This window comes from Oncorhynchus mykiss, chromosome 10 (genome assembly GCF_013265735.2).
Source record: "Oncorhynchus mykiss isolate Arlee chromosome 10, USDA_OmykA_1.1, whole genome shotgun sequence".
Classification (NCBI taxonomy): Eukaryota; Metazoa; Chordata; class Actinopteri; order Salmoniformes; family Salmonidae; genus Oncorhynchus; species Oncorhynchus mykiss.
Window position 1 is genome coordinate 44,673,955 of NC_048574.1, and position 15,762 is coordinate 44,689,716.

Consider the following 15,762-nt stretch of genomic DNA (forward strand, 5'->3'; position numbering starts at 1 on the left):
TTACTTAGGGGGTTTCTCCACGGTGCGGTAGGTGTTGAAGGCTTGCAGCTGGTTCTGCACGGCGCTCAGGGAGTTGGCCAGCTGCCGGTCGTTCAGGGTCAGAATGGTCTGCTCGATCCACTGCAGCAGCTCTGACGCCAGACTCTCATAGTTCCCAACCAGCTGGTCAGCCTCAATGGCATAGTCCAGCACCTGGGAGGGAGAGAAGGGGTAAGATGGGCCCCAAGAACAGTAACAAGCCCACACACACAGCCGTTGTACCCCACCTTTCCAACCCTCTTGCCCTCCACAGCCAGGGCCTTCATCTTGGAGAAGTAGTGGTAGTAGGTGGCCACGTAGGTGATAATGGACTTCTCATCCGGCTGGTCAACGTTGACATCTGGAAAGAGAGACATGCACTACTTCAGCACTGAAGTTAATTTACACTTGATCCTTTCACTGTGCTCCACATTTCCTCTCCACACACTTCTGCATGCAGACAGACAGACAGACAGACACAGACACACATACACACAGATACACACGCACAGACACACACACACAGACACACGCACAGACAGACATACACAGAGACACACACATACACACAGATACACACGCACAGACACACACAGAGACACACACACAGACACACGCACAGACAGACATACACAGAGACACAGACAGACACACGACACACACAGACAGACAGACAGACGTGCCCACACTAGAGGGCGACCGATTAATTAGGGCCGATTTCAACAATCGGAAATCGGTATTTTTGGGTGCCAATTTTTTTTTTTTTTTTTTTTACACCGTAATTTAATCTTTATTTAACTAGGCAAATCTTGCAACCTTACAGTTAACTTGTCCAACGCTCTAACCACCTGCCTCACGAGGAGCCTGCCTGTTACGCGAATGCAGTAAGCCAAGGTAAGTTGCTAGCTAGCATTAAACTTATCTTATAAAATCAATCAATCAATGACTGTCGTTGCTCCAATGTGTACTTAACAATAAAAATCAATGCCTTTCTTAAAATCAATACACAAGTATATATTTTTAAACCTGCATATTTAGCTAAAAGAAAGGTTAGCAGGCAATATTAACCAGGTGAAATTGTGTCACTTCTCTTGCGTTCATTGCAAGCAGTCAGGGTATATGCAACAGTTTGGGCCGCCTGGCTCTTTGCGAACTAATTTGCCAGAATTTTACGTAATTACGACATAACATTAAAGGTTGTGCAATGTAACAGCAATATTTAGACTTAGGGATGCCACCCGTTAGATAAAATACGGAACGGAATAAACCTTTTGTTTTCGAGGTGATAGTTTCCGGATTTGACCTAAGGCTCGTATTTCTGTGTGTTTATTATAGTCAAGTCTATGACTTGATATTTGATAGAGCAGTCTGACTGAGGGGTGGCTAGTAGGCAGCAGCCGGCTCGTAATAGTCAAAGGTATATGGTTTAGAGAGAAATAGTCGACACGTTATAATTCCTGTAATAACCTGCGGCTGAACTTGAAAGGGGTTCCTTCGTTATTTTACCGTTCATGTCTTCCATAGAGAATGTCTTGATCTACTTTAAGGTCTGTGTTTCGTTCAGGCTTAAACCGCCTCTGCGTTTTGATACCCGTGTAAATCTCACTAGGATAAAGTAACGTTTGTCAACATATTTTCATAAATCCACTCTACAAAAAAAAAGATCTTCGCTTATATTTAACCAATATTGATCAGAGTTACCTTGTCCTATGGATATCTACACAGTTATACAATTGTCACGGTGGTGTAAGCCTACACGAAACACAGACCTTATTTTAAGTGAATCTAAAAATATCCTATGGAATAAATTAATGAAAGAACCGCTTTTCAGATTTTGCTAGAAGGTGTCATAGGAGTTATGACTCGCACTTTGGTCGTCAATTCTTACCATGTCCATTATTAAAATAGGATTTCCTCCATATAGAAATTACAGTTTTTGTTTTCAACATTCATCACAGGTAACTTAAACTCTATTTTTATTCAAACAGTTGAGAGTATTTGTCCCCTAAGCAGACTCTTCAGTATCATTGTCACTTCAGAGCTGTGTGTGTGTTTTACAGATGGCAGAGTATTTGTCTCCTAAGCAGACTCTCCAGTATCATTGCCACTTCAGAGCTGTGTGTGTGTGTTTTACAGATGGCAGAGAAAAGCAGAGCACCCGTGTGGGACTATTACATGGAATTGGCACCAGGGAAAGCAAGGTGTCTTATTTGTGATAAAGATGTAAGCATGGGGTCAGCAACGGCTAAATCAAAAAATACCACCAACCTGTGGAATCATCTTAAGAACACCCATCCAAAAGCCCATATGTATTGTATTAAGTTAAAATAAAAGTGTTAATTGTTCATTCAGTATTGTTGAAATTGACATCATTACAAAATTGTGTGTGTGTGAATATATACAGTGGGGCAAAAAAGTATTTAGTCAGCCACCAATTGTGCAAGTTCTCCCACTTATATATATATATATATAAGTTTTAAAAAATCGGCCGATTAATCGGTATCTGCTTTTTTTGGTCCTCCAATAATCGGTACTGGCGTCGAAAAATCATAATCGGTCGACCTCTAGCCCACACACAGACAGACGCGCCCACGCACAGACAGACGCGCCCACACACAGTCGCCCACACAAACTCCCATCTCAACCCAGTCAATTAAAAACTTAAACACACGGTGCTCTTCTCTAAATCTGCCCTGATTGATGGCCCTGAAGCGTTGCCAACACCTCACCATGTATGGACTTCCTCTGTGATGTCAGAGGGCATCATTAAGCCCTGCCCCGTGTCCAGCCAGACCACACGGCACCTATTCTCACTTAAGCTTTAATTCATTCCAGTAATCCTCCCTCGCCACACACCACATCCAGCTATCCCAGTACAGGACAGGAGCACAGTCTTGGTGGCCATAAGCCATTGGGGGAAGGCAGAGGGCACACACAGCTCAACCCATGTCCTGTCTCAGAGCTCTGACGTTACTCACCTTCTGGGTCCAGGAGTTTGGTGAGGCCCAGCTTATTCTCTGCCGTGTTGAAGGCATTCTGGAGGTTGTAGTGGGCGTTGGAACGCTTCAGGCTGTCAAACTCAATCACGTCCGGTCTGGAAGGGAACACAGGTGTCGCTTTTAATGAAAGGAATCGCACACTGAACAAAAATATAAAACCCAACAAGTGTTGGTCTCATGTCATTTTAGAGAATTTGCCAGTACGTCCAACCGGCCTCACTACCACGTAACAGGTGCTGAGGAGTATCTGTCTGTAATAAAGCCCTTTTGTGGGGAATAACTCAATCTGATTGGCTGGGCCTAGCTGCCAAGTCAGTGGGCCTATGCCCTCCAACGCCCACGCATGGCTGCGCCTCTGCCCAGTCATATGAAATCTATAGACTAGGGCCTAATGAATGTATTTCAATTGACTGACAGATAGCATCTTCATCAACATGCCACCATGATTCTGTGAGTTCTACGGTAACTGTGGACCATGTCGACGACGACGTTTCTTCAGAGCAGTTCTAAATCATCCCTTCCACTCCCTCAGCTCCACTTTGAATAGGATGAGATAAGAAAAAAAGGGCAGTGACAGAACTGACATGATTGTCTTGTAGCACATTCAGAGCATATTTCAAATCTGCTCATACTTTGAGCCTCAGTTGAGAAATAAAGAGCCAATGATGAGAATAATACATGGTCTTCCATTTGTTAGAGTTGTAGTCATGTTAAAAGGCCCGTCGCTCTAGAGGCCCGTCTCCCACTGTAACGCAGGAGCCACCAGCAGTGGGCAGCGTTGAGTCAACAGGCATTGCCTTGCATGCTAAACCAGTGGGTTTTATTTCTGTTATCTAGGTCAACTTATTCCAATTCATTTGTATCCACTTATCCAAACTGTAGAGGGTTTGAAAAGAGGGTCAAACCAAAAATAGAGAACGGGGATACAGTCACCCCAGGGAGGTTGTGTGTCATAACAGGTAGCCCATTTCTCAAACGCACTGCAAGTACAACAGGCTACGTACGGTATTGGACAGACTGATTTATATCACAACACACAGAAAGCGTGTCAGGTGATGGACAATGTCAGCGCCTACTGTTGAAATGAGTGACTGAAGCATTTTATACAGTGTGACAGGCCACATTGACAGAGGGGAATGGCGTTGACCTGTGTTTGTGCACGATGGCGTTGAACGCCAGGCCGTCTCTCCAGCTGGTGGTGAAGTTGTGAACGTTGACGTTGGGGTACCTGCAGGGACAAGGTCACAGCTCATTAATCATCGACACAGAACCTAGGCTATTTTGATGTTGACAAACCAAGGACTTGGGACGATAAGGTTCCATCTGCAAAAATATGATTCTGAGATAATTGGCTTTCAATCGCCGAACCCTAATTGGTTTGAATGGTGTCAGAAATGTTTCTTGTGTTCTTTTGAACTGAACATGAATCGTGGTAGTTCAAGTACTATATAGAGTGGACAACACTGAACAAAACAAGGCTATGTCAATATCTACATTTTGAACCTTATAGTCCCAAGCTCTCGAAACCCAACGTTCTTCAAATCATTTCACTTCTATCATACATTCACATTGCTTGCACATCCTTGAACATGTCTCGCTCCCCCCTCTCCCTCTCCCCAGTTTCTCTCTCCCTTCTCACCCAGCGGTCTTCATCTGGCACCAGAGAAGCAGGGCCTCTTTGGCAGACTTCTTCTCCTTGTTATCTTCAGTCTCCACACTGATGTCCTGGATCTGTTAGCAGAGCAGAGTACTCTCTTAGACACACTGCCTGCTTAACACTTCAGCCAGCTCTCGCTCTCTCTCTCTCTCTCTCTCTCTCTCTCTCGCTCTCTGGGAAATTAAGACTTCACTGAAATCAGTCTTACATGCAGCTTTGTATTAGGTTTGATGATAAATCACAATCCAATCAGTCTAACAAGAGAGCAGAGATTAGGGCCGATTCATTTGAGTTTTTTTTTGTAATTATGTCTTTTTTTTTAAAAGAAGAGGAAAGAAATTGAACTCTGAAATTTAATTCGAATATTTACATAATCTGAAACCACAGTCGTCCCAGAATACAACAGAATGGAGGTTTAGTTACGTTTCTTAGGGACCCCATTAACTCCACATAAATTGTACAAATACATGACAAAGTACGGAAGAGGAAGACAAAATATAGGATTCCGTTAAATTAAACAGAGTAATAAAGGAAAGACACCAAGAGACAACAAAAATACGATTTACACATTATTCACATACAGTTGAAGTCAGACGTTTACATACACCTTTGCCAAATACATTTAAACTCAGTTTTTCACAATCCCTGACATTTAATCCTAGTAATAATTCCCTGTTTAGGTCAGTTAGGATCACCACTTTATTTTAAGAATGTTTAATGTCAGAATAATAGTAGAGAGAATTATTTATTTCAGCTTTCATTTCCTTCATTACATTCCCAGTGGGTCAGAAGTTTACATACACTCAATTAGTATTTGGTAGAATTGCCTTTAAATTGTTTAACTTGGGTCAAACGTTTCAGGTAGCCTTCCACAAGCTTCCCACAATAAGTTGGGTGAATTTTGGCCCATTCCCTTCTGACAGAGCTGGTGTAACTGAGTCAGGTTTGTAGGCCTCCTTGCTCGCACACACTTTTTTTCAGTTCTGCCCACAAATGTTCTATAGGATTGAGGTCAGGCTTTGTGATGGCCTCTGCAATACATTGACCTTGTTGTCCTTAAGCCATTTTGCCACAACTTTGGAAGTATAATTGGGGTCATTATCCATTTGGAAGACCCATTTGCAACCAAGCTTTAACTTCCTGACTGATGTCTTGAGATGTTGCTTCAACATATCCACATAATTTTCCTACCTCATAATGCCATCTATTTTGTGAAGTGCACCAGTCCCTCCTGCAGCAAAGCACCCCCACAACATGAAGCTGCCACCCCATGCTTCACGGTTGGGATGGTGTTCTTCGGCTTGCAAGCCTCCCCCTTTTCCTCTAAACATAACGATGGTCATTATGGCCAAACAGTTCTATTTTTGTTTTATCCAACTAGAGGACATTTCTCCAAAAGTATGATGTTTGTCCCCATGTGCAGTTGCAAACTGTAGCTTTGTTTTTTTATGTCGGTTTTGGAGCAGTGGCTCGTTTCCTCCAGCATATTCACAAGGTCCTTTGCTGTTGTTCTGGGATTGATTTGCACTTTTCGCACCAAAGTACGTTCATCTCTAGAAGACAGAACAAGTCTCCTTCCTGAGCGGTATGAAGGCTGTGTGGTCCCATGGTGTTTATACTTGCGTACTATTGTTTGTACAGCTGAACGTCGTACCTTCAGGCATTTGGAAATTGCTCCCAAGGATGAACCAGACTTGGGGAGGTCTACAATTTCTTTCTGAGGTCTTGGCTGATTTCTTTTGATTTCCCCATGATGTCAAGCAAAGAGGCACTGAGTTTGAAGGTAGGCCTTGAAATACATCCACAGGTACACCTCCAATTGACTCAAATGATGTCAATTAGCTTATCAGAAGCTTCTAAAGTCATGACATCATTTTCCGGAATGTTCCAAGCTGTTTAAAGGCAGTCAACCTAGTGTATGTAAACTGCTGATCCACTGGAATTGTGATACTGTGAATTATAAGTGAAATAATCTGTCTGTAAACAACTGTTGGAAAAATGACTTGTGTCATGCACAAAGTGGATGTCCTAACCAACTTGCCAAAACTATAGTTTGTTAACAAGAAATTTGTGGAAAAACTAGTTTTAATGACTCCAACCTAAGTGTATGTAAAACTTCCGACTTCAACTGTATACATAATAATATATTTTGCCTGAGTAACCTTTGGTGGAAGAGCATTCCATAACAGTTGGGGTTGAGGAATAAAACAGGACTGGGCAGGGTGGGGTGACCCAGGTGGGGTAGAGGAATAGGACAGGACTGGGCAGGGTGGGGTGACCCAGGTGAGGTAGAGGAATAGGACAGGACTGGGCAGGGTGGGGTGACCCAGGTGGGGTAGAGGAATAGGACAGGACTGGGCAGGGTGGGGTGACCCAGGTGGGGTAGAGGAATAGGACAGGACTGGGCAGGGTGGGGTGACCCAGGTGAGGTAGAGGAATAGGACAGGACTGGGCAGGGTGGGGTGACCCAGGTGGGGTAGAGGAATAGGACAGGACTGGGCAGGGTGGGGTGACCCAGGTGAGGTAGAGGAATAGGACAGGACTGGGCAGGGTGGGGTGACCCAGGTGAGGTAGAGGAATAGGACATGACGAGGTGACCCAGGTGGGGTAGAGGAATAGGACAGGGTGGGGTGACCCAGGTGAGGTAGAGGAATAGGACAGGACTGGGCGAGGTGACCCAGGTGGGGTAGAGGAATAGGACAGGACTGGGCGAGGTGACCCAGGTGGGGTAGAGGAATAGGACAGGACTGGGAGAGGTGACCCAGGTGGGGTAGAGGAATAGGACAGGACTGGGAGAGGTGACCCAGGTGGGGTAGAGGAATAGGACAGGACTGGGCGAGGTGACCCAGGTGGGGTAGAGGAATAGGACAGGACGAGGTGACCCAGGTGGGGTAGAGGAATAGGACAGGACGAGGTGACCCAGGTGGGGTAGAGGAATAGGACAGGACGAGGTGACCCAGCTGGGGTAGAGGAATAGGACAGGACTGGGCAGGGTGGGGTGACCCAGGTGGGGTAGAGGAATAGGACAGGACTGGGCGAGGTGACCCAGGTGGGGTAGAGGAATAGGACAGGACTGGGCAGGGTGGGGTGACCCAGGTGGGGTAGAGGAATAGGACAGGACTGGGCGAGGTGACCCAGGTGGGGTAGAGGAATAGGACAGGACGAGGTGACCCAGGTGGGGTAGAGGAATAGGACAGGACTGGGCAGGGTGGGGTGACCCAGGTGGGGTAGAGGAATAGGACAGGACTGGGCAGGGTGGGGTGACCCAGGTGGGGTAGAGGAATTGGACAGGACTGGTCAGGGTGGGGTAGAGGAATAGGACAGGACTGGGTGAGGTGACCCAGGTGGGGTAGAGGAATAGGACAGGACTTGGCAGGGTGGGGTGCCCAAGGTGGGGGTAAGGAACATGATAGGACTAGGAAGAGTGGTGGAGGTGAGGAACAGGGCAGTACTGGCCGAGGGGGGGGTGGGGGGGGTAATATTCACATGCACCTTCTACTCTCTAGAAAGGCATACAGAAAGGCATTGTATAGAACATTACAAGGATTCACACGGTACCTGGAAGCGGAGGATGATGGTCCAGATGAGACCCAGGGTGAGGCGGTGGTTCCCGTCCACGATGTCGTGAGAGCCCATGTTCTCCAGGTGGACCTTCTGCTCCTTGAGGAACTGCAGGGCCTTGTCCACATTCTCCAGGCAGTGGATACGCATACGCCCCTTGGTGGGCTTCGGCTGGAGAGAAACGGGGGAGAGTCAGGTTGTGTGAGAGAGTGCTGGAAAGAGACATGGATAACAGAGAGGGAGAGGAAGGGCGTACAGGAATGAAGACAGATGTCATGTTAAGCAGGGTGGATGGCTCAAATGAGGAAAAGAATGAAGGAATGAGAGAGGGGTTTGTTCAGGACCAACAAGGTGAGTCATGAGTGATGGGTCAGGGTTAAGGTCAGGCTTAGGGTCAGGAGTCAGAGTTAGGAGGACGGAGGGAGTTACTGACCAGCTGTTCTCCTGACAGCACCTCCAGCAGGCGGATGAGCATGCGTCCATCTCTCAGGTCAGTGTACAGGTCCCCGATGCGGCACGTCACACGGCCCAGGTGAGAGTTCACCCACTTAGTGAAGGTTTTCTTCTGCACCGCTTCGCGCTCATCTGGAGAGGAGAGCAGAGGGGAACGGTGGGTTACAGCGGGGGGGGGGGGGGTAAACCAATCCTAAGCCAGCTCATAGTGACTGGGAAGCAAGTGTGAAGTCATTCATTGCTTTGTAATAACCTACGTCCAATACTGTCAGGCAAATGCATAGAGGGGATGCAATTTTTCGCAAGACAAACACTGATGTAGTCGTATAAGGCCATTCAAAAGCCTGAATCACCCGAGACTGGTGACAGGGTCAGTAACTCATGGGTACCTGAGCTCCGGTACGCAGCACTTCATTTCACAGATAAGCTATGCCACTAGGTCATTGGGATCGTCGAGTTGACAGACAGCTTTAGCAGAAGGTTCTTTAGGCCCCTAACTGAACCTACGTGACTGGGCTGCTGACGCGGCCTGGGACAGTCTGGATGGGAGACCGGCCTTGAACAGCCACGCTAACGGCTCACAATGTGGCTAAAACAAACACAGACCCTGGGTGAAGGAGGGTCAAGGAAGACGGGATGAAATGCGTTGGGTTTTAAAAAAGGAGAACACGTCACTAGAACGTTCCAGGAAGATAAAGGGGAAGCCATGAAGCAGTGGCAGAGATATGGAGCAGGAGGAGTAAAACTCCGAACCTGCCTCCAAAACAAGGTGACCTCAATTCTAGGTCACATGGTCTGTGTGAGCTAGATCTAGTAGCTATGGGACCCCACACACGTAATAAACAAGGCAAACCCCCCCCCCCCCCTTGGGTCAACAGATATTGCGTGTAACAAATTTCTGGCAATTACTATAGCTTCCGCCTAGGGCAAATAAATGCCGGATCTCTATGGAAAGATGCATAATTCATCCAAGTTTTGTCAAAATTGGGCCAGCTGTGTCTGAGATATCGCAGGTGACTTATGTAAGAAACGAACAGACGGAGACAGATCCACAATCCCTTTTACGATTTCATCATGGGACACAATTAACTGTCCAAACAAAAACAACTATAAAATGTAGACACAACGGAATAAAATCAGACTATCTATCCTGCGGCTGCGAGGTAAAAAAGCAGATGACTTCTGAAGTCGTGTGAAATTGACTGTAGTAATTAAGGTGAAGATGAAAGCCTCTTCAAATCCTAACAGGAAAAAAGTAATGGCTTCACAATCTTAAAATTCGCTATGTGTATAAAAACCAAAGCCGTGCTGCGTTTCACGTTGTTACGGAAACCATCTCCAAGACCCAGTGAAATGGATGTCCATGTGAGAGAGAATTTGTGTGAGACAGAAGGGAAAGCTCCGGGTGAGATGTCTCATGTGTGATATACACTCCTCATGCTAATGGACCATGTTCCTTGTGACCTAGACTCAGGTTGTCTGGCAGAAAACTTTGCCTTGAGGAGAGGTTATGTCACATTGTGACTAGGGGCTAAATGACGAGGAAGCTAGTTCTCCATCTGGCCAGGACGCTACCCTGCTGTCTCACGCCTCACCCACCCCTGGAGCAGGAGGTCCATTAGGCTGAGCTGTGCCCCACCTGGGTCCAGGCTAACAGCTCCCTACACTGGGGCGAGGGTCAGAGATAGGCAGCACCACGTTGCCAGTGGCCAGCTGGTGCCCTGCCCGATGACAGGCACAGCGACCGGGCCGGGGAGCAGCTGGCTGCATGGCAGAGTGATGGTTTTCCTGAGCTGATTTATGGCAGTACTTGAAGGATTAGGTGGCCACTTTACAAGGTTTAAGGAAGCCCCCCTATCCCTGCCGAGGATCCTTTCAATCAAACGCTAATGGGTTTTTTTCAGGAGAGGAGGAGGGTGGCGGCGAGAGGGAGGGACATTGAAAGGCAGGCAGCAGCAGGTCACTCCGAGATGACAGCCTGCAGACTTGCCAGCTCCCTTTGGGTGACACTAGGATGGAGTGAGGCATGGGTGTACCCGTTTAGGGAAGGAGGCAAGTTTTCAACTTGAAACGCTCTACATGTACTCATCAAATACCATCTCAGAGAGTCTGGCCGTGGCAGCTGTTTTATTTATGGAGGGTAGAAGGAGGTTGGCATAATGAGTTAGGCCTGGCTAACTCGATAAACATGACTCTACACTCTTACAAAACAAACTTCAAGAAAAAACACACGTCAAATACTCCAAACGTATCTTTTAAACCATGTCATAGTAGATATATAATTAATATGCCCAAAGGCTCTGCTGCGGAGTGTAATAGAAGCTCCTCGCCAGTCTAAGCAGCAGCCTATTGTTGGATGTAATTGTTGGGTTCTACAGTAAGCAGGATTACTTCTAATGAGACAGACTGAGGTTTGCTCTCATCAGACCAGATACAGGAAAGCCCAAGCGATAATGGCGGACCATTCCATCTAACGGAACCCCTATTTAATGAGCGCGTCCCATGGCGACGTGCTAAACGTCTTATCTGAGGGGGGAGAGCTTAGTAAGAAACCAGTTCAGCGAGTCGCCGCCCTGGAGCCACACGAGACAAAACACAACTGAAACGTTGACTGTCCCATGTCAACTTGATCCCAGGACACCAAATAAAAATGGACCCATTCTGGAATGTCTCTCTCTATTTTTCTTTCGCTACAAAGTAATAACCAAATATCCCCAGCGTGACCCTCTGCCCTTCTGGTTGTTGACGAGGAAATCTGCTCCAGCTCGCCCCAAATAAATTCCCTTAAACCCCTCTGAGCTTGACCTGTGACCCCTGTGAAGCAGCTCTGACCTCCCCTGTACCCCTCTACTACACCTGACAAGGACTGAAATGTTACTTCTCCCTCTAGAAACATGGCTAGGGGGTACAGGGGATGCGCAGCAGTATGTCACTGTTTGACGGGCTGGGATTATAATGGGATGTTTGACGTCCATAAATTGTTAAACACGAGATAAAGAGAGCAATTAACAAATAAATGGAATTCCACGGCTGTGAATCTGGCTGCTCATGCAACAGAACACTTGCTCAAGTTATCTGGGACTTGGGAAGAGATCTTCGGGGGGCTCGAGTGTGCGTGCCTGCGTGTGTGTGACCAGAACCAGTGGTTGTTATCTAGCACAAAAAGGAGAGGATAACCTCTCCCTCCCGGACTGAGTCTGTGCCTGGCAAACTTGACAGCTTCAGGGTCCTGGGCCAAGCCTGGCTGGAGTGGAACAGACAGACAGTGGCCTTCAATTCACCTCAGTACATGATGATCGGCTGTTCCAAGTGCCATTCCTATAAATCCCCTGCGTGTTGATAGAACAAACTATCCACAGCTCAGAAGGTGAAAACTTGAAATGGTGGACATGAATGTACTCTGCAGAGAGATCTAAACAAGGTCACTGTGAAATACAACGGTCAGGTTGGGGCCGAAAACACTCAGAGTCAGAGCACAGAGCGAGAGAAGGGCCACGTGTGCAATGCAATGCAGTGCCAGTGGTGACCTGTTTTGTCAGGAAAGGGCTGCTTTGCAATGCAAAATGGTGTGCAGCTGTCAACAGCTAGAAACTGGGCACAGTACTATACACACACTCAAATGGGAACAATCAGTTCAAATAAATGCTCCTTGTGAGCTAATCACCTTCAAACAAAGTGAGGAAGAGTCTTTCTTCACATTTCTATTTTGTTGGTATTTCACCCCCTTTTTCTCCCCAATTTCAATCTTGTTGAAATCAGACTGCAGGCGCCTGGCCAGCCACAAGGAGTCGCTAGAGCGCGATGAGCCAAGCAAATCCCCCCCCGCCCCGGCCAAACCCTCCCCCAATGACACTGGGCCAATTGTGCGCCACCCTATGGGATTCCCAGTCACAGCCGGATGTGACACAGCCTGGGATTGAACCTGGGTCTGTAGTGACGCCTCAAGCACCGAGATGTCGTGCCTTAGACCACTTTCAAAATTGAATTATTCACAGGAGTGTTCCAGTAGAATGGCCATCATAAATTAATATGTTCCATGGTCTGGGTGGATAATATATTACTGTCTAACTGTGATACTGATACAGAAGTCATATCCAAACAGCTAAAACATACTAAAGGTGTTGCCCAGAGGTGTGCTGCAGTAGAGTGAGTGGTAAATTAATGTTATAAAGTGTCCTAGAAAGAAGGAAATTAAAAACATGAATCATTCCAGCCAACAGCATTACAGCCTCTCTCAGGGGGATGGGTCAGAAACAACGACTGTCTGAATATCAAAACAGAGGATGGCCACTCCATCTGGACTCGGTACACTGCTGGCCAGTTAAGGGGGGCAATGTAAATAGTCAGGTGGCCATTTGATTAATTGTTCAGCAGTCTTATGGCTTGGGGGTAGAAGCTGTTAAGGAGCCTTTTGGTCCTAGACTTGGCACTGGTACTGCTTGCTGTGTGGTAGCAGAGAGAACAGTCTATGACTTGGGCGACTGGAGTCTCAGTATTTATGTTGCAATAGTTTGTGTGTCGGGGGGCTAGGGTCAGTCTGTTATATCTGGAGTATTTCTCCTGTCTTATCCGGTGTCCTGTGTGAATTTAAGTATGCTCTCTCTAATGCTCTCTTTCTCTCTCTCTTGGAGGACCTGAGCCCTAGGACCATGCCTCAGGACTACCTGGCCTGATGACCCCTTGCTGTCCCCAGTCCACCTGGTCGTGCTGCTGCTCCAGTTTCAACTGTTCTGCCTGCGGCTATGGAACCCTGACCTGTTCACCGGACGTGCTACATGTCCCAAACCTGCTGTTTTCAACTAGAGACAGCAGGAGCGGTAGAGATACTCTGAATGATCGGCTATGAAAAGCCAACTAACATTTACTCCTGAGGTGCTGACCTGTTTCACCCTCTACAACCACTGCTGGTCATCTATGAACATTTGAACAACTTGGTCACGTTCTGTTATAATCTCTACCCGGCACAGCCAGAAGAGGACTGGCCACCCCTCATAGCCTGGTTCCTCTCTAGGTTTCTTCCTAGGTTCTGGCCTTTCTAGGGAGTTTTTCCATGCTTCTACACCTGCATTGCTTGCTGTTTGGGGTTTTACGCTGGGTTTCTGTACAGCACTTTGTGACATCAGCTGATGTAAGAAGGGCTATATAAATACATTTGATTGATTCTGACACCGCCTAGTATATAGGTCCTGGATGGCAGGAAGCTTGGCCACAGTGATGTGCTGGGCCGTACGTACTACCCTCTGTAGCGCCTTACGGTCAGATGCTGAGCAGTTGCTATACCAGGCGGTGATACAACCGGCCAGGATGCTCTCGATGGTGCAGCTGTAGAACTTTTTGAGGATCCGGGGACCCATGCCAAATCTTTTCAGTCACCTGAGGGGGAAAATTGCAGTGATTGAAATTGCGAGCCTTCTTTTTGTACTGTGGTGATGGGCGCGTTTTATGCGATAACATTGATGATTTGACCGTTTTATGCGGTGATTGGTCAAATTTGCAAGCTCTTGCATAATATGCGGGGAATTACAAAATAAAAATTATATCGTAGAATCCTGGACAGACTGAGTAGGTTCTTGTCAAGGCTCTATACTGAATGAAGCGAGACCGTTGCTGTTGTGAAAGGAAAACTGCACCTTTTCCTGCGTTACAGACTTTGCAATAAACAAGCCGAAGGGACAACGACAGAAATAAATGTTTCATCATCACCATCTCCCAACAAACACAGTGTTCCTCCAAGGAGCTCATGACTGTGGAAAGAAGATGACAGTGGCAACCACACCCTTCAGCTAGATTGCAGAGACAGATAGCCATGGAACAAATTAGTGTCTCGTGAGCACCCACCCCCCCCCTAAAAACTAAAACAAATTGGTGGTAAAAGCATCTCTATTGTTGAATGACTTTTCAGCCAGAAAAACTAAATGACAAGGATGAGTAACAGGAGTGTGATACGTTTGGGATTGAATCTGGATAAAAAGCATTAGAAATGCTAGTCCACTGCCTCCTCATCTCCCGGGGCACCAGAAGCAAAGACACAGGAATGACAGACTATGAGACATGTCCACACATCAGTCTAAAAACCCTCCGGCTGCTATAACTCACTCTAATTCAGGTGTGAATAATGACAGTTCGAGGTGACATTTTCCAGCCGCAAAAGCATCTTCTTTCCTCTCCTAAGTTAGTACCCTTGAGAAGCCCCTGGCTTAGGTGAATGAGTGTTGGGTTTCATAGGCTTGTGTAACAATGGAGGTACAACTTACTCTCCTGCTCGGTCTCCCCACCGTCTTCTGCGTGTCTGAAGGCTTGACAAAGATTGAGAGGAGTAGGACAGTGGGCTACCGAGTGGCGCACCGGTCTAAGGCACTGCAGGTCAGTGCTAGAGGCGTCACTACAGACCCTGGTTCGATTCTAGGCTGTATCACAACCGGCCTCGATTGGGAGTCCCACAGGGCGGCACACAATTAGCCCAGCGTCGCCCGGATTAGGGTTTGGTCGGGGTAGGCTGTCATTGTAAATAATAATTTGTTCTAAAACAGACTTACCTAGTTAAATAATAATTTGTTCTAAAACAGACTTACCAAGTTAAATAAATTTGTTCTAAAACAGACTTACCTAGTTAAATAATAATTTGTTCTAAAACAGACTTACCTAGTTAAATAATAATTTGTTCTAAAACAGACTTACCTAGTTAAATAATAATTTGTTCTAAAACAGACTTACCTAGTTAAATAATAATTTGTTCTAAAACAGACTTACCTAGTTAAATAATAATTTGTTCTAAAACAGACTTACCAAGTTAAATAATAATTTGTTCTAAAACAGACTTACCTAGTTAAATAATAATTTGTTCTAAAACAGACTTACCTAGTTAAATAATAATTTGTTCTAAAAACAGACTTACCTAGTTAAATAATAATTTGTTCTAAAACAGACTTACCTAGTTAAATAATAATTTGTTCTAAAACAGACTTACCTAGTTAAATAATAATTTGTTCTAAAACAGACTTACCTAGTTAAATGAAGGTTAAATAAAAGATAGGCTTGGCTGTGTGATTGTCAGTCAGCAGAAGCCCATCAAAA

At 46.2% G+C, this 15,762-nt stretch overlaps 1 protein-coding gene across 6 annotated transcripts in view; it reads right to left on the reverse strand.

Annotated features, from left to right (window-relative positions):
• Window positions 1-15,762, reverse strand: part of LOC110534017 (spectrin beta chain, non-erythrocytic 1) — a 95,877-nt gene that overhangs the window by 18,411 nt on the left and 61,704 nt on the right. For all 6 annotated transcript variants that reach the window (XM_036990411.1, XM_036990409.1, XM_036990413.1 and 3 more), the window contains 7 exons: window positions 8,669-8,820; window positions 8,233-8,406; window positions 4,657-4,748; window positions 4,165-4,245; window positions 2,997-3,112; window positions 267-379; window positions 5-192 (listed from right to left, as the gene is read on the reverse strand). In XM_036990411.1, coding sequence (XP_036846306.1) covers window positions 5-192; window positions 267-379; window positions 2,997-3,112; window positions 4,165-4,245; window positions 4,657-4,748; window positions 8,233-8,406; window positions 8,669-8,820 — 916 coding nt within the window. The remainder of the gene's footprint in view (window positions 1-4; window positions 193-266; window positions 380-2,996; window positions 3,113-4,164; window positions 4,246-4,656; window positions 4,749-8,232; window positions 8,407-8,668; window positions 8,821-15,762) is intronic.